Below are 22,090 nucleotides of genomic sequence, written 5' to 3'. Positions count from 1 at the left end.
CAACTTATTCTGACACACTGACTTGATTTTGAGTCACACACCTGCAACAATCATGCAGCTAGTGGAGTGGTATCATAGCACATGTTGTGCATGCTAGTTCTGGGACAGTGACTCAGAGAGTACAGGTAGTCACCAGTTAACGAACAAGACAGGGACTGTAGGTTCGTTCTTAACCTGATCCTGTCCATAAATCAAAATGCGGTGCCATCTGTGTCCCCAGGACCTCCTCTATGCTCCCCATTACCTCCAGTGTTGCCCTCTTTTTCACTTATGTTCCCCTTGTGCTTTCTATGCCCCTTTTTGTGCCATATCTGCCCCCCACTGTGTCACCACTGCGCCCCCCCCCCCCCCCTTCCCCCGCATGCTCTCAATGTTCCACAGCAAAATGTCATCAGTTTAAAAAAATAAAATTCTTTGAGGTTATTCTAAATCAATTTTCTCAAAAACTACAAGTCCTTTTTGGAAAAAAAATTTGATTTTTTCCGAACAACCCCAAATGTTACATTTTGGGGTCGTTCCTATCAGTGGGTCATTCATTAGTTGGGGACTACTTGTATTTCAAAATGGATCAAAACAACAGCCAGACAATTTGCTTTAAAAAAAAAAGGGGGCAATGGCAGCCCCTTCACTTACCTAGGGCTTCCACCAGCCCCCTGCAGATGTCCTGTCCCACACCGGTCCTCAAAGATCCTCTGGTCCCCTGCTGCGGCTCACTTCCCATTTTTTCATGTAACGAGACGAACGCCACTACACTTGTGCATCCTCTCTCCCACTCGTGTCGCCGAGAGCGTCCTGCGCAGGTGCAGTACGAAGTTTTCTGGTACTGCGTCTGCACAGGACGCTCCCAGCCAGTGGAAGCCCCAGGTAAGTGAACTTTTTTTTTTTTTTTTAAAGGTTAAACACACCCTTTAAAATTAGTTAAACCATTCATTTCTCATGCATGAGCACTATTCTTACTGCTACCTCCCCTTTTTGTATATGACTGGATGGTGGTTTGGAAGTGCTTTGCAGTGTTAAACTGTGGGCGGCAGAAAATAATGTAACATTTTGGGAAAAAATATCCTCCCTTGAGGCCCATAAGACTTAGCCAAGCCAGAACAGCATTAATCCCAGTTATGTATTCCCCGACATCAACAAGCTGAGCTGTAAACAGAGAGATACAGACCACAAAATATATCAGCATGGCTAAAGTGATGCACTTGGCTTCACTGTAGTTTTTGGGCAGCTCCTTACCCATGTAAGCAAAGGTAAAGCACAGAAGACTGAGAAAAGCATTGTACCCATATTGTAAGATGTTGTAAATGGAACCAAACTGACTGCAGTCCACCAGAACCTGGTTGGAGCTCAGCTCTATAGTGGTGGCCTTAGGTGGGTTGGTGAAGATCCAGATACAAGAGATGAACACCTGCACTCCACAAAGAATTGCCTGGCAGATGTACTGCCCATTCTGCTTCACCCAGTAATCATATGTGGCTGGAAGCTTAGAGGTCATCTTGAATATACAGACTATCTGGAAGGAACGTATGGAAATGTAAGAGAAGCAGACCGTCAGAGCAATACTGTATATGGGGAGCCTCAAGATGCATTTAACGGGTCCTGGCTCTCCCAGGTAGGCCAAAATACTGAGATACGCACCTAATATAGATGTTAGCATGACAAAGCACATTCTGCCTCCTGCAGCCTTAACCACGGGACTTGACAAATATACAATAAAAGTCACCATGACCACAAGTGTAAGCAACATCCCCAAAACTGTTACAGTAAATAAGGCAATGGCCATGGCGTCATTCCAAGTCAAAAAGGTTCTGGTTTTATTCAAGCAGGCGGTGCTCCTTTCTGTAGACCACTGATCAGCCCTGCAGGGCATACAAGTGCCTAGAACAGAAAAAAAGATAATGTCATAGTTATAGCCAGGCTCATTAGTCTATTATGCTGAGGTATGTTATTACATAATATATCAAAATTATTACTACAGGTTTTAGCGCAGGACTTGCCATTAAGTATCTATGTATTTTGGGTACTGTTTTGCTGAATGCAGGCTGTTAGGTTAACCACTTACTGACAAGCTGACGCATTAAAACGTCCTATTAGAGCCTGTTAACGGCTCCAGGACGTTTTAATGCGTCGCTCGCTCTCGCTGCCGCTGTGCACGTGTACGCGCCTCCCCCCCCCCACCGTAAATAGTTCCCTTATGGACTTTGCTTTTATTTTATGAGGGTATATTACTATTACGTTACTACATAGGGGCTTGTAATTATGGATCGGACAAAAAAAGACAGAAAAATTTCACCTACTGTTTATTTCCCAATAAAATATTGTCGCCATACATTGTCCATGGGAAATCATTTAAACGGTCTAATAATTGGGACAAATAGACAAATACAATTGGGGGGTTTTATCCACCAGAGAATGTTTTATTTTAAAACTATAATGGCCAAAACCGGAGAAATTATTTTTTTTCCATTTCCCATTTTAAAAATGCATTTACAATAAAAAAAATTATTAGCAAAATGTACTACCCACAGAAAGCCTAATTGGTGGCAAAAAACAAGGTATAGATCATTTTGTTGTGATAAGTAGTAATAAAGTTATTGGCTAATAAAAGGGCGGAGCACTGACAGGTGAAAATTGCTCTTGTCCGTTAGGGTAAAAACCACTATGGGGTGAAGTGGTTAAAGAGACTCTGTAACAAAATTTTTAGCCTTATTTCTTCTATCTTATAAGTTCCTATACCTGTTGTAATGTGCTCTGGCTTACTGCAGCCTTTCCTAGTTGCACAGTGGCTGTATTATCTCTGTTATATGATCTAATCTTCTTTCCTCTGTCAGCTCTGTCGGGCTCAGGCAGTCAGGCTGGAATGTGCTAATCTGCTTGTGATAGGATAGAAGCTATACACACCCTCTCCAGGCCCCCTGCACACTCTGTATGACTCACACACTGAGCTACTCTCAGCCTATCACTTGCTATGTCTTTTGTTTGTAAACACTGCTTAAAAATGGCAATTACAAGCCAGGATTGCAGCAGGGAGTGGCAGAAACAGCACAGGGGGGCCCAGGAGAACATAATGAATAGAATGGTATGCTTTTTATTGTAAGAATTTTAGAGTACAGATTCTCTTTAAGAAGCGCAAACCAAATATGTTAACTTTTGCTTGACCTTTTTTGGCCCTGGCTCCAACACCTAGCCAAACTTAAATTCCAGTTTTACTTAAAAATTTCTGTGAACATATATCGGGGCTACACAAATGCTTTTGTCATTTGATGAACCTGGTGGATCCCTTTCTTATATAAATAACGTAATTACTTATTTTCTACAACTTTTTGTCTATGTCAACCGCCGAGTTTGCAGACATGGAGCCTTGGGTATTGCCACATGCCAGGGATCAAGTGGTGCGCTCCTGTGGGGGAGGGTGGGTGTGGCCATGCATGTAGGCAGAGGGGGCCAAGCTTCGGATTTAATATGCAAAATCTAGGGCCCGTTTTAAACACAGGCCTGATTGCGAAGTATACATATAATTTCACTATCATTTATGCACTCATGCCTTTGGTCATTATAGTGAGTGCTGAAGAACTACAAACCATTTTGATGCAGGTAAGTTCCAGCAGCACAGCTGATGCAGTCAAAACAGCACTTGTAGGTCCCCATTTGCTTCTTTTCCTGGCCTTGTAAGCATTCAGAAGAACATACTGATGATGGAATCTATAGGAAGAAACATAATCAAACAAGGATAGAAATTTAGATACAAAATGTATTTAGTGACATGGTTTATTTAGTGACATAGTAATTTATTTAGTGACAAGGTAATACAAAGAAATATATGTATAATCCCATGTTAACCAGCCTCAGATGTTCCTTTCACTAAATACACAGTAAGTCAGTGGAAATTACACTACTACAATGGCAAAAGGTATCAAAAGCCCTCAAACACCACCAGAAAAATGATGCTAAGTATAAGTGTGTCATCTTGTGTGTTTGAAATCATTTAGCTTTATATGAGCAAAAAGGTAATCCCATAATGCATACATCCCTTCTGCCCAGTGAGTGAATATGAAAATAATTCCCTTACAGGGATCTTAGCAGCTCCTGGTTTCAAATAGCTGAAAGGCCTGCCTTGTTTAAGAAGTTAACCCATGCTCTCTTTTACCTGTCCTTATCCAGGGTTGGTGTGAACTTCATCAAGTGTGACTTTTTTCTCTGTTTAAAGCACAGTGCCCCCCCCCCCCCTTTACCCTCATTCTCCCTCCCTAATGCTGATGCTGAATGGGGTTGTTTGATCTTAGCTTCTAGGCAATTAAGTCTAATTAGAAGAGTCCTTATCTGCCTTCCAATTTATATGGTTTGCAGATGGGTTGTGGACAGAGGAAGTAGAAGACTACTGCCTCTAATTAACTATTAAATGTAAAAAGATGAGGTATGATTTTTTTTAGTAATGTGCCACATTGTTAGTATGCATTTTAATGTGCTTTTGAGTTGCTCTGGGTGCTAAAAATGGTGTTCAATTCACTTGAAGTCCCTGAGTAGTTAGGCATTATGGATGGAATTCCATCCCATATTGCCCAGCATGACCTCTGACCTGAAGTCAACTGGCCACCTTTGTGCACTCCAGTTCTGATGCTCACTTTCCTAGTATGCACGCTTCCAGTGGTGAACATGGTCAGCATAGTTATTCTGATGATAATATGCTGGTCTGTGACTATGCATCCTGGAAGCTGAAATGAAAATGTGATCATATGACTGGAAACAACTAAGTAGCGTGAGTTAGTAGCTTACGCTGTGGGTAATTCCAAGCTGCATACAATTTGCATCAAATTTACATGGAAACCAGAGTTAGCATATCATTGATTATTTCTAGTTGTGAAATATATATACATTAACCCTCCTGGCGGTTTGCAAAAATCCGCCAGGGGGCAGCAAATGCGTTTTTAAAAATTTTTTTTTTTGTCATGTAGCGAGACAAAGTCTCGCTACATGATAGCCGCTGACATTTCACCCGTTCAGCATATTGTCCTTTATTTCCAATAATCTATTGTCATGCTACTACCCCTTCACCTTGTAAATCATAACTTACCTCATTGTTTGTGGTCCCCCAAGTAACTTTATTCAAGTTGATGTCAAGATGACCTAAGCTGCTGTATGACCCAATGTTCAAAAATGGCGATCCACCAAACCAGTTCCAGAAGACAATGTCATATCCTATTGCAGAGTCACCATTCTGATCAAAGCTTATTTCATTGCCAAGTAAGGAGAAATTCACCTGCCCAAGTGCTTCTGTAACCTTAAGTTAAGAAATAAGAGAACTATATTAGGGAGCTTGTATGTTGCTGGTATGACAAGTAATGCGTCTTCTGTCAAGATAATAGGGAATCCAACTCACATAGAGCCTGATTTGCAAAGCTAAAGCATTGATCTTATTGGCTTGATTTTCCCAGGGACTGTTACTGCCCACTAGGAAGCCACAGCACCCTGCCTAGCAAGCAATGTTAAAGTGAACATCCAGACCAAAAATCTACTCAGCAGCACTGAAAAGGCTTAGTGTTTCTTTAACAGTTTAAGAGCATCAGAACTTTATTTTTCTTATCAAAACCTCATTTTTGGCTGCACAGAAGCTAAGCTCCGTCTCATCAAAGAAAACTGCCCTGGCATTTTTCCCCTGATACTGTGCACAGCATGATGGGATTTCTGATGTTGTTCTCGTTGCCTAGCAACTGGGAGGGGTTATCAGGACACAGGACAGTTGGAACTGTGTCTCATGCTCCCTCCTTTCAACCAAAAAGATGGCTGCCCTCATGAAATTCACAAACATTTGCCTGTTGTTTTAAAACAGGGTGGGTAAGAGATTATACTACCAATTTTAATTAACATAACTAATGTAACGTAATGACAGTATGTTTGTTTAGGCTGAAGTTCCTCTTTAATGTGGCAATAATGTGCAGAATAAAAGCACAGACTGTAGCTATTGCTGCAGATATATTTGTAAAAGCACAGACTACCATAGCTCTATGCATATGAGCTGCCATGATCAGCTCCATTGAAATTAATAGAGAATATATTTTTTAAAACCTTTAGTTAACCTGACCCCTTAAAAATCCTCACACAAACTGCCCACCTTCTGATAAAGGCCAGTTTCTTAATTAGTGTGACATGGACTGGATCTTTGATTCCTTCTCCACTCCAAAGCCCAATGTTCTGCTGTACCCCATCCTACCTCCTTGCATGTACAGCACCAGTGTTTCCATATGCAGCAGTTACCACCAAATATGTAAAGCAGTACACGTTTAGAGATGTCCCGAGCGGTTCACACGCGAACTTATTTGTGCGAACAATGCGGGTTCGCGTTCACTTCGAATCGCAAACTTTATGCGAGTTCGACCCGCCCCTATACTACATCATTGGGCTAAACTTTGGCCCTCTACATCACAGTCAGCAGACACATAGCAGCCAATCAGGCTGTACTCCCTCCTGGAGCCCCGCCCCCCTATATAAGGTGGCAGCGTCGGCCATGTTCTCAGCTATGTTAGTGAGAGAAGGGAGAGAGTTTGCTGCAGAGATAGGGAAAGCTTAATTAGGCTCTTGTTAGCTTGCTCCTTGCTGATATTTGTTGCTGAAAAGCACCACCAAAACAGCTCTTTTGAGAGCTAATGTTCTTGTGATGTGTTTTTTTTTGTGTGTGTGTGTGTGGCCCACTGACACTGCATATACAGCCCTGTCTGTCGCAGCTGGCCCTTGCTAATTGCTATACTGTGCCAGGCCCAGCACATTCAGTGTCTAGTGTGACTGCTGCACATAGTGATGATCGGAATCAACAAATTACGATTTCGTTAAATTTCATGTACATTTTCGCAATTATGCTTATACGTAATTATGATTTGAAAATTCAATTGATTTTGTGTAGTCATTCGTAATTTTGCATAAAATTTTGCGAAATTTTGCGTAATTTCTTGCCAAATTTAGCAGTGAATAACAAAGCCCCCATACATGCTATTGACACCAAAATTGCTACATATGTTAAGGAGAATCGTGGGTACAAGTCAAAAAATGAATTTTGCAAAAAGACCTTATAGGTTTGTGAGAAACTCGATTTTAAAAATGCAAATAAAAAATGATTTTTAAACTTAGAAAAATGACACTGCATACCTTTCACTGCATCTGTGTGACCATACACTGTTTTATATACCAGCAGTCAGTGCATCCATTTTTACTGCACCTGTGTCACTGCACATTGTTATACCAGCAGTCACTGCATACCTTTCACTGCATTTGTGTGACTGTACATTCGTATTAGTGAAGTCAGTGCATACCTTTCACTTCATCCCCCCCGATATGGACAAAACAACAGGCAGAGGCAGAGCCAGAGCCAGAGGCAGGCCACCTGGCAGGTCTGTTCGAGGTCGTGCTGTCGTGATTTAGTGCGGCCCTCGACTAAAGTACAGTGTTCAGAAGAAGGCACGTGCCATCAACCCCCAATATTGTCAGGACATGGTTGACTATTCAACACAGAACACTTCATCTTCCTCAGCTTCTGCATGGAAGCGTGACATTTCTTCCTCCTCCTTGTGAGAATCCACTCAGCTGCCTGCGCAGGCAGGCAGCCTTTTGACCATTGTTTAGGTTTGCTTGCTGCAGGACTCTGGAAAGGAGACCTTCTGTCAGTTGTGCAGCTTGTGTTGCTGAGGGATTTGCATACATTAGTCATGCAAATCCGTTACCTGCCTTCTTTTGATGACTGGCACTATAAAAGCATTCTGCTCCCAGAATGCTTTGCTGGACATTTCCCTTCCATGGTCTGTTCCTGATGGACACTGCTGGAGTGTCAGCCATTGCTATCTAGTATAGTTAATTCATGGGGGTTGCTTTAGGCTCCCCTTCTAGTCCAGTCAGGTTGTATTATCTGTTTTGCCTGTTCCGTCTGTCTTGTGTTTGGATTGTACAAGCCCTAGCGTTAGCGGCTGTGGATCCTTCTGATTGAGTCTGGAGTGTAGGTTGGAACAGCGGTTGTTTCTGCCTACCTCATCTGTTCTGTCTGCCGTGTGTTTGGATCGCACTCGCCCTAGCGCTAGTGCTGGGGATCCTTCTGTTCTTTCTCCTGGGATCGCGCTAGCCACTTTTCGCAAGCGCTGGGGATCCTTCTGTTCTGTCTTCTGGGATCGCGCTAGCCACTTTTCGCTAGCGCTGGGGATCCTTCTGTTCTGTCTTCTGGGATCGCGCTAGCCACTTTTCGCTAGCGCTGGGGATCCTTCTGTCACTTGTCCCTGTTTTCGTGTGTCTGTCTTGTCTGCTGCGCTTGCTGGAGGCTCAGTGAGGTAACCGTTAAGCAAGCGCTCGCGTCCTCTGTTTCATGTTTGTCTGTTAATGGTTAGTTAGGCGTGCTTGTCTCTATTGTGCTTATCACGTAGAGACCGCGCATAACCGCGTGCACTGTTGCGAATGAGTGCGGTGTTCGCGGTTAGCTAACGTTTGTTATTTTCCGTATTTCCTTATTGTATTATTTGCTGTGCCTTTGCTACTCTCGTGCTCCGCCTTGCTGTACCTTGTGTCACGTCTGGCGATCGCACCTCTCGCGATCGCGTTCCTGCTTCTTATCTGCTGTGGTGTGTGCACAGTCGCGGGTTGGCGACTAATTTTATGCACACACACACAATCTGTCTCTGTGCTCACTCTCAATCGCTTCTCTTGCGATTGCGTTTCTTCCCTTCGTACAATTCCTGTCTGGCGTGTGTGGTATATATCGTGGTTTATATCGCAAAGAGCGCGGATGACCTGAATGATTGTCTCGACTCTATGTACCTTTTGATCGATTCTGATGAATGTGATGAGTGTGATGTGGATCTGGTGATTTATGTGTGGCAGACTATTTTGGAATTGCAGTCTGGTTTGACTGCTATGGAGGAATTTCCCTGCAGTGAAACGAAACTCAGAAAGCCAGAGTTAGTTTCACTAGATATTTCTGTGTATCCCTGTCCTGATGATGAAATTCAGTCTCAGTTTATGGTGGAACCTTCCCTGGGACATCTGCCCGGTTCACAAAATAAAGTTCAAGCCTTGCCCTGTAACATGGATAGTTCAGAATCCTTCTTAGGAAACTTGAAAAAGGATGTTCCTGAGGTCCTGTCTGACCTCCTGGAGATCTCCGAGTTCCTCCCAAAGGGTGCAGAACTTGTAGGAGACGTCTCCTGCCCCCCAAGTCCTTCTGAGGTGTTGCACACTTCAGTAGGCATTGCTGCCTTGCTGGCTACCTTTTCAGCTCTGATGGAGCTTCACGCCTGTGTAGTCAATGATGATATTATTGTCACAGAAATTTCTGAATTTGTATCCGAGTCTTCTTTTGAAAGTCCAGTGCCTGTGACCTCCACTCATGATGTTTCTCTGCCCGGTACTGGTTTTGGTCTTGACGTGCCGGACTCTGAGGTTGGCAGTTCCCCGACATGTCCTGAGGTTTCTCCTGTGCTGGTGTACCCCAGTGTGCTCTGTGACCCAGAAAGCCCAAGTGTGCCTCGGTTACCAGCGTACTCAGATGCTTCCTCGGTGGAGACATGCTCTGATATGGCCTGCCTGCTTGCATGCCCAGAAGTGGTCCCTGAAAGTCTTGATCTTGATGGGTGTCCTCGTAATTTTGAATCCGGAATTGTCATTGGTTCCATGGGGGTTCTTGGTAATTCTCCATGTGAGCCTGGTGATTGTTCTACCCTCTTGGGATCTCTGTGGAGCTTCAAAAGGTTCTGGGAGATTCCGGGAGAGATTTTGCTTGGTACCCTGGATAAGATCAACGGTGGCTTTTGTGTTGTAAGGGACACTTCAAACAGGTATTGTGGCAGGTTTGGTATTTTCGGACGCTCCTTGGAAGGTGGTGGGTATTGTCTGGAGGGTGTTGATGGCTTCTTCTCTGGCATTCACAGTCCTGATGGGTGTTATACTGAGACTGGTAGTACTGATGGGCATGTTTCGGTGGCTTCTGTTTCCGATGAGGTCGGTTTCGGGTGGACTGACTCTGGAATTGGACCTTGTCGGGCTGCCCCGACCTTCATGAGTCTTCTGTTAGAGTGGTTTGGAGATATCAGTTTTGAGGGTCGTCTGGAATTCGACCCTAGGAGGGGGGGTACTGTGAGAATCCGCTCAGCTGCCTGCGCAGGCAGGCAGCCTTTTGACCATTGTTTAGGTTTGCTTGCTGCAGGACTCTGGAAAGGAGACCTTCTGTCAGTTGTGCAGCTTGTGTTGCTGAGGGATTTGCATACATTAGTCATGCAAATCCGTTACCTGCCTTCTTTTGATGACTGGCACTATAAAAGCATTCTGCTCCCAGAATGCTTTGCTGGACATTTCCCTTCCATGGTCTGTTCCTGATGGACACTGCTGGAGTGTCAGCCATTGCTATCTAGTATAGTTAATTCATGGGGGTTGCTTTAGGCTCCCCTTCTAGTCCAGTCAGGTTGTATTATCTGTTTTGCCTGTTCCGTCTGTCTTGTGTTTGGATCGTACAAGCCCTAGCGTTAGCGGCTGTGGATCCTTCTGATTGAGTCTGGAGTGTAGGTTGGAACAGCGGTTGTTTCTGCCTACCTCATCTGTTCTGTCTGCCGTGTGTTTGGATCGCACTCGCCCTAGCGCTAGTGCTGGGGATCCTTCTGTTCTGTCTCCTGGGATCGCGCTAGCCACTTTTCGCTAGCGCTGGGGATCCTTCTGTTCTGTCTTCTGGGATCGCGCTAGCCACTTTTCGCTAGCGCTGGGGATCCTTCTGTTCTGTCTTCTGGGATCGCGCTAGCCACTTTTCGCTAGCGCTGGGGATCCTTCTGTCGCTTGTCCCTGTTTTCGTGTGTCTGTCTTGTCTGCTGCGCTTGCTGGAGGCTCAGTGAGGTAACCGTTAAGCAAGCGCTCGCGTCCTCTGTTTCATGTTTGTCTGTTAATGGTTAGTTAGGCGTGCTTGTCTCTATTGTGCTTATCACGTGGAGACCGCGCATAACCGCGTGCACTGTTGCGAATGAGTGCAGTGTTCGCGGTTAGCTAGCGTTTGTTATTTTCCGTATTTCCTTATTGTATTATTTGCTGTGCCTTTGCTACTCTCGTGCTCCGCCTTGCTGTACCTTGTGTCACGTCTGGCGATCGCACCTCTCGCGATCGCGTTCCTGCTTCTTATCTGCTGTGGTGTGTGCACAGTCGCGGGTTGGCGACTAATTTTATGCACACACACACAATCTGTCTCTGTGCTCACTCTCAATCGCTTCTCTTGCGATTGCGTTTCTTCCCTTCGTACAATTCCTGTCTGGCGTGTGTGGTAGGGCAGAGGAGTTGTTCCTCTGCACTCCACAGTTCCACCTGCCGACAGAAATTTCCCTCTGCAGGTGCATAGCACCTAGCCTGGGTGTCCTCAATTATACGCTTGTGGAGGAAATCCGCCGCGTCAGCGCACGTCTGGTGCGCTGACCACGGAGACGATTCCGCAATCGTTACACTCCTGCTCTGATTCTGGCACCCCACTTAACACTCCGTCGGCAGCCATCACCAAAGTCCCATTATCCCAGGGCTCAGCGGTGTGGAATTTTTGTTGTGTGTCTGCCTCAAATGACAGCAATGCCATCTGTACTCTCTGTCATCAAAAATTGAGCCGTGGAAAGACCAAGACCCGCGTAGGGACAACTACCTTACGAAGGCACATGATGAAAAAGCACAAACTGCAATGGGATGACCACCTGAGGAAAAGGAAAAGCAGCACACAAAAGTAAAGCCACACACCACAGTGGAAGATACCAGGCCGCAATTACTTCTCAAAAAAGGCGATACCCAAACTGTACCGTGATGTTGAAAGGCAAGTGGTGTCATCTCTGGCACACAGCGTTGGGTCAAGGGTCCATCTGACCACGGATGCCTGGCCTGCAAAGCACAGCCAGGCCTGCCTGAAGACTAAGTCAGTCCCCACACACAGCATCTCTGCCTGCACGCCGTGTGATTGCCTGCCCCAAGACTAAGTCGATCCCCACACAGCATCTCTGCCTGCAGGCCGCTTGACTGCCTTCTTCGCCACCACCAACAGGGTCCGGGACTCCAGGTGGATCCCTGAATTTTTAAGGCTGCTGCTAGCAGAGGCCGCTAACACAAAGAATATTTTTTTCTGGTGCATGTACATGCCTAATTTGTCTGGCTGCACTGTGGCTGCAACAAAACAAAACAAAAGGCATGTACATGTGTCAATTCCCCTTCATGATCGTTACCTTGCTGCGGTGAAGGGGCTTGTGTATCACAATGAAGCAATGATCTAAATGAGTGTGCTGGACACTCAGTCACTGTTGTTCTGTCATTGAGCTACCTCAGCCCGACCATATGGGCTTGAAAACCACCATGGCCTGCACTCTCGCCATGGTGTGCACCAGTCCAGCACAGCCGTCACTACACAAACAGCTGTTTGCAGTGCGTTACACAGTGACTTTGGTCTGTCAGTGTGAAGCAGTACACTAATTAGACTACCTGATTGATGTATACACATGCAAGATGTTTTCAAGCACTTTAGGTCTCCAATTTAGGAATGCAATGTGATTTCTGCCCTTTAGGGATTATAACCCTGCTCTGCGTCAAATCCGGAATTTTCCTGGGGACTTTTGGCATGTATCCCACTCCGCCATGCCCCCCTCCAGGTGTTAGACCCCTTGAAACATCTTTTCCATCACTTTTGTGGCCAGAATTAGTGTTTGTAGCTTTGAGAGTTCACCTGCCCATTGAAGTCTATTGCGGTTCGCATGATTCGCCGGTTCGCAAACTTTTTTGCAAAAATTTGCGGTTCACAACATCTCTATACAAGTTATTCAAAAATCTTTAATAAAATGTTGCTGTAAAATGAAATATGTAAAAGTAGCATGCCTTTATCTGCAACAACAGCCCCAATTCCTTGTGCAGTTCGCTGAAGACCACCATAGCCTGTATTTGCACTCCTACAGGCATCAGCACCATGTGAAACCTCCCTATGCCATTGACATGAACACACAGACGTTCTCACATGTTGGTTACTCTCTGCACATCAGATCAGTTGCAAATAGTCAGTGGTTCCCTTTTTATAAAGAAAAGAAAAGGAATCTTCCCAAGTGGCACCTGTTTATCAACTATAGTGGGGAACATATCACCACGTTATACATCATGTGGTCATTTGAGCAAAAACGGTATATCTTTTCTGTCGGGTGAGGTTTCTTTCTGTAACTACCCAGAACCACTTACCTGCCAAGGGTAGACATCCATTATTTTACAGTCGGTTATATTACACCTCAGAATGTCATGCAGTGCATGAGCCACAGCATAAACTGCAGAGTAGATGCTGAAGCTGGCTCCATTTTCTGAAGCCCTCAAAAAGTCATTCAGCGTTGAGTTGAGGCAATCATCACACTTTTGATTGCAGTTTTCTTCTGGGTTTAAGTTTTCAGGGTTGCTCCTGTTTCGATAATACTCATTCAAGAGGTAGTCATCAAAGCCTGGTATCTTCACATACTTTAGGGTGATGCCAAATACGACCCCTAACATGTTCATATTTGGTAGTTCATAGAGGTTGTTAGATGTTGACCAGGTTTCTGTGGCAAGCCAGATTTTTGATGGAAAGTTAATATTCACCAGCTCTTGAAAAAAGTCAGCAAGGATGATGTCCAAAGAAAAGACCAGGATAACATTGACATCAGTAAGGGTAATATTGGAAGCAATCTGGAGTACTGAATATTTCCACTCTGCTTCCCTGCCAGATACTTTGATAGGTATGAAGTTTGTGTAGGCAACACAGATGTTCGAATCCGAGGTTGCTTCAAGGAAATGCTGAATTCCATGTATCCCATACTCATCCAAACTTCCCAGGACAGCTATCCAGGTCCAGTTAAAATAGCCAAGGATATCTATGAAGGCTTGTTGCTGAACTCCGCTGCTGGGAATTGTCTGAAAACAAGCTGGCAGGCTCACCTCACTCATCCTTTTACTGGTGGCGAAAACATTGATCTGGAAACATGAAACCAACAAATAGTTACACTTAAAAGGAAATAACATGATTGTATGTTTAAATATAATTGCTATGTTCAAATAAAAATAAAAAAAGTTTTTGGTGCAGCCAGCAGATAGTGCTCTAAACAACTTTAAAAGGTTTTAAAAAAACCTTTACCTCCTCTAGTCTAGAATATAACACAAACTATATTTAGAAAAACCCAGCAGTGCCCTTTCTGGAGAAACAAAAAAATCTCATGGCAGCCCCATACCTCGCATTTGGCCCTCCTCACCTCCATGACAACAGAATATGTCAGTAGCCTGCAAGCTAGCAATGAGTCTGTACTGTATGGGCTCTGCAATGGCACCAGAGGAACTGAGTACACGTATAGGGCTTAAGTTCTTCCAGGCATAAAACCATATGTAGTAAGTATAAATTAGATTTTATTCTTGTTTAATTCTAAGTCCAATGCAATTCTTTTTGAACCTTCATCGCACTTCTGTTTGGATTTTCTATTGTGCATGTTTTTTGAGCTGCAGCTTAGCAAAATGTGTGGTAAATTGACTTTTTTTTTACCAATAAATCCAGTCCTGATCAATACATACTGGGGCTGATTTATCAAGGGACAAAAGTGAAAATCTTGCCAGGAATAGACAGTCCACATCCTACTTTGATTGATCAGTTGAAACAGGATTGGCTGCTTTGAGTAAATACCTCACTTTTGCTTGTTTTCTTAATAAACCAGACCCATTATATAAGATCCTGCATTTTCTCAAAGTACTTTCCATACCGACAGAAACAATAGTGACATCTAGAGGTCAAAAATGGGTACAACAACCCTTATCTCAAGACAAGCAAAAGTAATCTACTGTATAAGTCAAACATTTCATAGGTGACACCTTTGATTAGCTAACTTAATATAAATACCAAAATTGGCTGTCAAAAAGACCCTGTTCATTTTCTCTGGCATGAAGTAATACAAATTGCTGAAAAGAAATCACAAACATCTTTATTGAAAGCGAAGATAAACAGTGCATACTGGTTGAAGCTTTACTACAGTCATAACAGTGGGGTTATAGTGAAGTAAGGAGTAAATATCAATTGAGTTAACAATAGGTAGTGTTCTTCAAAGAGGAGGCATCAACTGAAGGAGGAATACGTATGATCCAGCAGAATATGTTTAAAAGTAATTTTAAAAAAATAACATTTGATTTTACTGAACTCAAAATAAATTAAGATCAGATAAAATGGGCTACTGCTCTTTACTGCTCTTGGAAGTGGATCTGAATTGTCAGAAGAAAAAAAAAAAAAAAGAAAAGAAAGAAAGATGTAGACAAAGCTGAAATCTTATTTACTAGTTCTCACTGATAATTTCTAAGAATCATGCACTGCTGAGCCCTCAAATGTCCACCAAAGAGTCAGATAAATGAACATGTCAGGTTGTCCTGGTCCCATCCACCACTACACTACAGTATGCCTCTGCACTGGGGAACAGCCAGTGGCGTAGCTAAGGAGCTGTGGGCCCCAGTGCAAGTTTTACAATGGGGCCCCAAACACTCTATACATAACAATTGATAAGGCGCACCAAAACCTGCCAATGGCAACTACAGTGTCAGAGGTGCAAGAAGGGCATGGGGAGCATGGGGAGCTTGTTAATGATTACTACTATCCAAAGCATCTATAGAAGTGATTATTACACGCACAGGACCAGTAAAGAGCTAATACTGAGATTGAGGGAGGGCCCTATAGGGCCCCTCTGGCCCAAAGGCCCCGATGCGGTCAAGACCTCTGCAACCCCTATTGCTATGCCACTGGGAACAGCAAAAAATAAAAAATGGAAGTACAAGTATTATTAACAGACGGTAATGACAAGTAAGACTAGACTAGGGTAAATGCAGTCCTCTTGATAGAGGACTTAAAAGATTTTTTCACCTCCTAATAAGCATGCTTCTACTATGCAAAGCAGTGGCATAGGTAGAGATCATTGGGCCCCATAGCAAAACTGTCATGGGGCCCTTAAATGGGGGCACTCTTAAGCAATGCCACCTGCTCCTATCCTATAGGTATGAGTTAATTGGCAATTTACATTCTCATGCAATAAACACTGCACAAATTTCATTGGCGCTGAGACAAAGTTAGAGGGTGGAGGACCACAAGAAAGTTAATGGTGAATACATTAAGTACCATCTGGGTCCCCTCTGCTTCAGGGCCCGCTACCGCTATTGCTGCACCCCCGCTAATGACCTAACCTTATGGATAGATTACAAGCAATGTTGCTATCTCCACAGATTATACAAATGTATGTAGAATTATCAATACTCAATAAGGTAATACCATACTACAGAAGGATCTGGAGAGGATGTCGGTATGGGCAGGCACACGGCAGATGAAACTTATTGTTGATAAATGTGAGGTCTTTCTAGTGTCGCACACCATTAGGGCCCGTTTCCACTGCAGCGGAAATCGGGACGAATCCGCAGAGTTTCCCCACAAGCAAATTGCGCGGGGAAACTCTGCCATTGCCTTAGCAATTCGGCCGACATTGCAGCATTTTTCCGTGCGGGCAGTAATGAATCCCATAGCCGTGCATGGCATAGCTTCTGGGATTCGTCTGCATTCCCGCAGACCAGGAAGTGCTGCTGCTTGTCTCGCAGACGGCAGCAATCTGTTGGCTCAGTGCGTGTGTGTGTGTGTGGTTTTGACCAGGAACTTATCCAATGACAGTTGCTTTTGCCTACTTTTGGGCATGTCACGAAAATGTGACTTTGCACAGTCTCTTCTCTCAGATTAGGTACAATTAAGTACAATCCTGAAGCGCCAAAGGGAGAAAAACTGACGGCTTATTTGTGATAATGTGACACATTAATACTTTTTTTTGCTTGTATATCAAGGCGTTGCTTGTTATAATGATCTGCTCTGCTGTCTGCACAGGCAGACAGCTTTTTGACCATTTTGTAGGTCTAAGTGCTGCAGGTCCCTGGAAAAGAGACCTGTCTTCACTCTGCAAGTGCAGAGTTACTGTTCTGGTAAGGAATTTGCATCCACTTGTCATGCTAATTGCTTAGCTGCTTCCTTTGATGGCTTGCAGTATAAATACCATTTCCTCCCAGAATTCCCTGCTGGTCATAAAGGTTTGCTCCTGCTAGACTTACCTTGAGTCTCAGCCCTCTGCAAATTGTTTGCTAATATTATCTGTATTGCCTGTTCTGTCTTTCTGTTGCGATTCTTCTGTTGCCAGCGGCGGCCGACAGGGAATCGCTCTGTCTGTTTGGATCGCATTCGCCCTAGCGGTAGAGGCGGTGGATCTCTCTGTATTCTGTCTCAGGAGTGTAAGCCAGAGCAGCGGTTGCTACTGGTTGCTCCATCTGTCTGGCTTGTCTGGATCGCATCCGCCCTAGCGGTAGAGGCGGTGGTTCCTTCTGTACTCTGTCTAGGAGAGTAGCCAGAGCTGCGGTTGCTACTGGTTACTCCTTCTGTCTGTCCTGTCTGGAACAAACGCTTGCTGTCTTCTCGGTGAGGTAACCGTTTAACAAGCGTTCTCGTTTTCTATTTGTTTTCGTGTTTCTTTGGTTAGTCAGGGTTGGTACGCTTTGACGCTATTGCGCTTATCATGTGGTGACCGTGCCGTGCACGCGCCTTGTCGCTATTGCGCTTATCGTGTGGTGACCGCGTGTAGTTAGTCCTGTCGGCTACTTTATGTTGCTTTGCAGTTTGTTATCGGTTCTGTCTTTGTTCTCCTTTGCTCTGTCTTACTCAGTCTTGTGTCACTATCAGCAATCGCCATTCTTGCGATTGCGTTCCCACTTGGTCTTCGCTGTTGTGTGTTCACCGTCGCTGGGTGGCGACTGGATTGGTGGACATACATACATTATGTCTCTGTGCTCACACTCTCTCTCTAAGGGCTATCTTGCCCTGTATTGCTTCACCTCGCACAATTCCCATCTGCCATCTGTGGCAGTGCAGAGGATTTATTCCTCTGCACTCCACAGCTCCATCTGCCGGTGGGAATTTCTCTCTACAGGTGCATTGCACCTAAGCTGGGTTCTGTTATTTCAACGCTTGTGGAGGATTTCCGCAGTGTCAGCGAACATCTTGTGCGCTGACCACGGAGATGATTCCCCAATCGTTACACTTGTATATTAAAGTACCCCTTACCTGGTTTCCCCCTCCCCTTAAACTTTTAATAGTATTTTACTATTAGTGCTGTGACTAAGTCACAGCACCATCCTCCCCCCTCCAGTACCCCCTGTGGACCCCGTTCTGCTCAGCCATCCTCTTCGACTGAAGCAGAACGTCGATTATGAGCTGGTAGGAAGTGACGTTCTTCCTCCCCACTGTGCGTCCTTAACTCTGCCCCCTTCACCTGCCGGTTTAGATCCGTATATGTTTTACTGCACACAGCGCGCAGGGGAGCTGCGCTGTGTGTGGGCTTGTGGTAATTGAGGTCGGAATGATATCCAATCTCAATTACCACAAGCCCGCACACAGCGCAGCTCCCCTGCGCGCTGTGTGCAATAAAACATATACGGATCTAAACCGGTAGGTGAAGGGGGCAGAGTTAAGGACGCACAGCGGGGAGGAAGAACGTCACTTCTTCCCCGCTCATAATAGTTGCTAGAATGGGGCCACAGGGGGCGCTGGAGGGGGGATGATCATGCTGTGTGCTGTGACAAAGTCACAGCACCAGCATAAAACGATTTTTAAAAGACTTTAACACCAGATCAGAGGTACATTAAGTCAAAATTTCACAAAAATGTTTGCTTGTATTGCGAAGCGCTCTTAAACCAAGTTACTCTCAATCCAAGGTTTTACTGTAATATGAAATAACTCACGTCATCATAAATTACCGTAGGCAATTAGAGAAGATATGACAACGTACCTGAGGAAGAAGCAGCAGATTGAAAAGGTCAGCAATGGTCTCGGCAGCATCGCTGTTATCTGGCCCAATCACAGCAATCACGTTTGGGATGTAGCTGGTGTAACTGCTCTCTGTATTGATGACATAGTCTTTAGACATGAAGATCAGAGCTGGCTGGACGTTGTTGTAGATGTAGCATGTATCAAAGACATTATATCCCAGAGTGACGTTTGGCAGAAGCGAGCTGCTGTTGTTAATCTCTTCCACTGTAAACCTTAACACTTGAAAGTAGCAATATCCTTCCAGGTTGACTTTTAAACTGAAAAAATTTAGAAACGTCTATTAACTACACCAATGTTTATCCACAGAATGTAGCCTTTAATTAATGACAGTGTTTACCACTTACATGTTGGTAACATCATCTTAAAAGTCACGTGAAGTGAGAGGGATGTGAAGGCTTCCATATTTATTTCCTTTTAAGCAGTACCTGCTGCCTGGCATCCCGGTGATCCTCTGCCTTTTATACTTTTAGCCGCAGACCCTGAACCAGCATGCAGCAGATCAGGTGTTTCTGACATTATTGTCAAAACACGATTAGCTGCATGCTTGTTTCTGGTGTGATTCATACACTACTGCAGCCAAATAGATCAGCAGGGCTGCCGGGCAACCGGTATTGCTTCAAAGGAAATAAATGTGGCAGCCTTCATATACTTATCACTTTAGGTTCCCTTTAAGTACCCCTTAACACCTATACCGTATATTTGGTAGCACTTCATACATTCTTGTATGAATGCTTTCCAATTTAAGAGAGTGCAAAGGTTTGGCAGCTGTATTGCCAGCAGAGATGATGTTTGAGTTTAATTTGACACAGAAATTCAATTCAACATTGTTTTTTACAGAAATGTGTTTGATGTAGGATTCACACCTTTGACCAGGGTGTAAATCCCACCTCAAGCCAGGCTGTAAAACAGGAGTCTTTGGGCAAGGCTCCCTAATGATCCCGGCCTCCCATGGAGACTGATTGGGCCTAATCCAATTCACTTTTTCTCCTAAGTTTTCTATTAGATGATTTGCATCTTCTATTTAAAATAACTTGTCAGAACTCTGCGACTGAAAAAGTACCAAAAAGTAGGAAAAAAGGTCTGTCAAAAAAACCTCGGAGTACTGTAAATACGCGATTATAAGTCTAGAAATTTAGGTCTGACTTACTAAATCAAAGTATAGGGATCAACTTATACACGAGTCACCAGGAACACTGAGCACACTGAGCAATGTGTGTACTATTAGTGACATTTCCATGTGCAGCTATTGACACTTTCTTGATAAAGGGAATGCCAAGAAAGCACAGGTCTGAAAATCTTGGGAACAACAATTAACAAGGAAAGGGGTAGGGGGGAAATACTGGGCTGCATAAAAGGGAGTGAATAATTGCTGCACTTGGGGGCCTGGAGGTGTCATAGACCGCACGGGCCGGTCCTTGATCGGGTCAATCGCTCAGAGTCAGAAACTCGGTCTCGCTGTCGCTTTGCGCCTAGATGCCCATATGTGGATTCGCAATCTATGAACCGACTAGCCGAGAGAAGCGTCCTGACTCCAAAGAATTCACCACACACATACAATTCAAAGGCTTGCCACCACACGAGAGTCAGCACAGGACTGTAAATATTTTAGCACACTGCGAACACTGTAAGTTAACCGTTAGCTGTATGCACCAGAACTGTCTATAATGTGCCTGATTCGCGCATATGGGTTGTAAATACAAGATACTCTAGAACACAAGGTAACGTTTTCGGAGGAGTACGTACGATTTTGTATGTTCAGGAACAGGTCATAACCGTAAAATGATTTTTAAACGTTTTAATAACAAAAATGCATTACACACATTTACATACACTAATTAACATATATACACAAAGCTAAAATAAAAGTGAATAATTGTGAAAGGTTTACTTAGCCGAATTGCAGTCTGTGTGGGGATATTTCCTTCTGGGAAAAGAAATGCAAAGTCCTTGGTTTCAGAGTCATAGGCCTTTAGGTATATTTTGTAATCCAAGCAGATGTTACAGTTCCAAGATGGCTGCTAACCACATGGTCCTCTGGTTAGCAGCAGCAGGCTCTCGTGAAAATGGGATTTGGAGGACTAAAGTCCGCCTGCTGGCAATGTGCTTTTGATGAAGCTGGTTTGGAGGTGTGGCAATGCCTGCCCCCTCTGAATTACCCACCAATGACAATCCACCTCCTGCTAGGAGGATTTTGAGCTTAAATTGTAAAACACTGTACCTAATAAACTATACATGTCATATGTAGGTGGATAGCAGATTCATACTTGTCAGAAAATACCGATTAATATGACATCTTGCATGAGTGCGTTAGGCTGTTCTGTCCCCGAGAAGGGTCGTACACCAATAACCGGACGGGTTATGGTTATGAATTTTATATCAGCACATTGGGCAGATTTTAGCGAGTAAGACTATATTAATTTCATAGCTGTGCTATACACAGTTGTCATTTAACAGACCAAAATCATAAACTACATGCATTTAAATCTGTTCCCCAGCGGTGTCAATGTGTCGGAGGTTGGCAGTGGACCCCTGTGGAGCTAGCTTCCTTTGGCTTCCCCTGGATGAAAGGACCTTTTGGTGCTCAATTAGCAGCTGAGTGTGACCAGCTAGAACAACCTTTGACATATTACACCAGGCTAGGGTTTCACACCCCTTGGCTAATTAACAAATCACTGGCCAGCAAGAAATTATTTTTGAACAGTTAATTAAAACAACCCTGCCTTCACTGGTCAAAAAAAAAAACATACTTTCTGAAAAGAAAAAATGTCATTTTGCTTGCTTTGTGAAACGATACAGAATCGCTAATGGTCTCGACTTCCGTCTCATTCCTGGCAGGAGAAGTTATTAGCTGCACTTAACCAGTTCGGCCTATCTGGACGAGCTTACTCGTCCAGATAGGCACTGCTGCTGCCACCGCATGGTGCGCGCGATCGGGCGCGCTCCCGCCGCTCGCCGCTATCCCCCCGATCAGTGAATGGAAATATAATTCCCATTCACCGATCTAACTTCCCCGCAGAAAAAAACCCCGACGCTTTCTATTCAGGACCTCCCCCCCCCCCCCCCCCCAGGATACTTCTCCTCATCTTTTTAGTTCCTGGATGCGAGATCGTTCACATCCAGGGCTTTTTTTACTGTGGCCAAATAGTAAACTGCACCCACATACATTTTTCATTAAACAATTCTATTATTTTACATTTAAAAAGAGCAATTTCCTGCCACACCAAAAATTACCCCCAC

At 44.2% G+C, this 22,090-nt stretch overlaps 1 protein-coding gene across 1 annotated transcript; it reads right to left on the bottom strand.

Annotated features, from left to right (window-relative positions):
• Positions 1-934: 934 nt before the first annotated feature.
• On the bottom strand, positions 935-18,950 carry LOC137522139 (taste receptor type 1 member 2-like). The gene is made up of 5 exons (XM_068242170.1): positions 18,813-18,950; positions 13,192-13,950; positions 5,069-5,275; positions 3,579-3,699; positions 935-1,875 (listed from the first exon to the last, which is right to left on the bottom strand). Exons 1-5 carry the CDS (start codon positions 18,948-18,950, stop codon positions 935-937), a joined length of 2,166 nt encoding a protein of 721 aa, XP_068098271.1.
• Positions 18,951-22,090: the final 3,140 nt, after the last annotated feature.

The sequence above is a fragment of the Hyperolius riggenbachi genome, chromosome 6 (assembly GCF_040937935.1).
Source record: "Hyperolius riggenbachi isolate aHypRig1 chromosome 6, aHypRig1.pri, whole genome shotgun sequence".
NCBI classification, from domain to species: domain Eukaryota; kingdom Metazoa; phylum Chordata; class Amphibia; order Anura; family Hyperoliidae; genus Hyperolius; species Hyperolius riggenbachi.
This window is presented reverse-complemented; position numbering and strand designations above follow the sequence as displayed.

What these genes read in the sequence shown, in the direction of transcription:
- LOC137522139 (XM_068242170.1), bottom strand. Translation starts at nt 18,950, where the DNA reads ATGTCTAAAGACTATGTCATCAATACAGAGAGCAGTTACACCAGCTAC. An exon ending in TGGATGTCTACCCTTGGCAG is followed by an intron (nt 5,276 to 13,191) that starts GTAAGTGGTTCT and finishes TCTTAACTTAAG; the next exon opens with GTTACAGAAGCACTTGGGCA. An exon ending in GGGGGACCACAAACAATGAG is followed by an intron (nt 3,700 to 5,068) that starts GTAAGTTATGAT and finishes TTCTTCCTATAG; the next exon opens with ATTCCATCATCAGTATGTTC.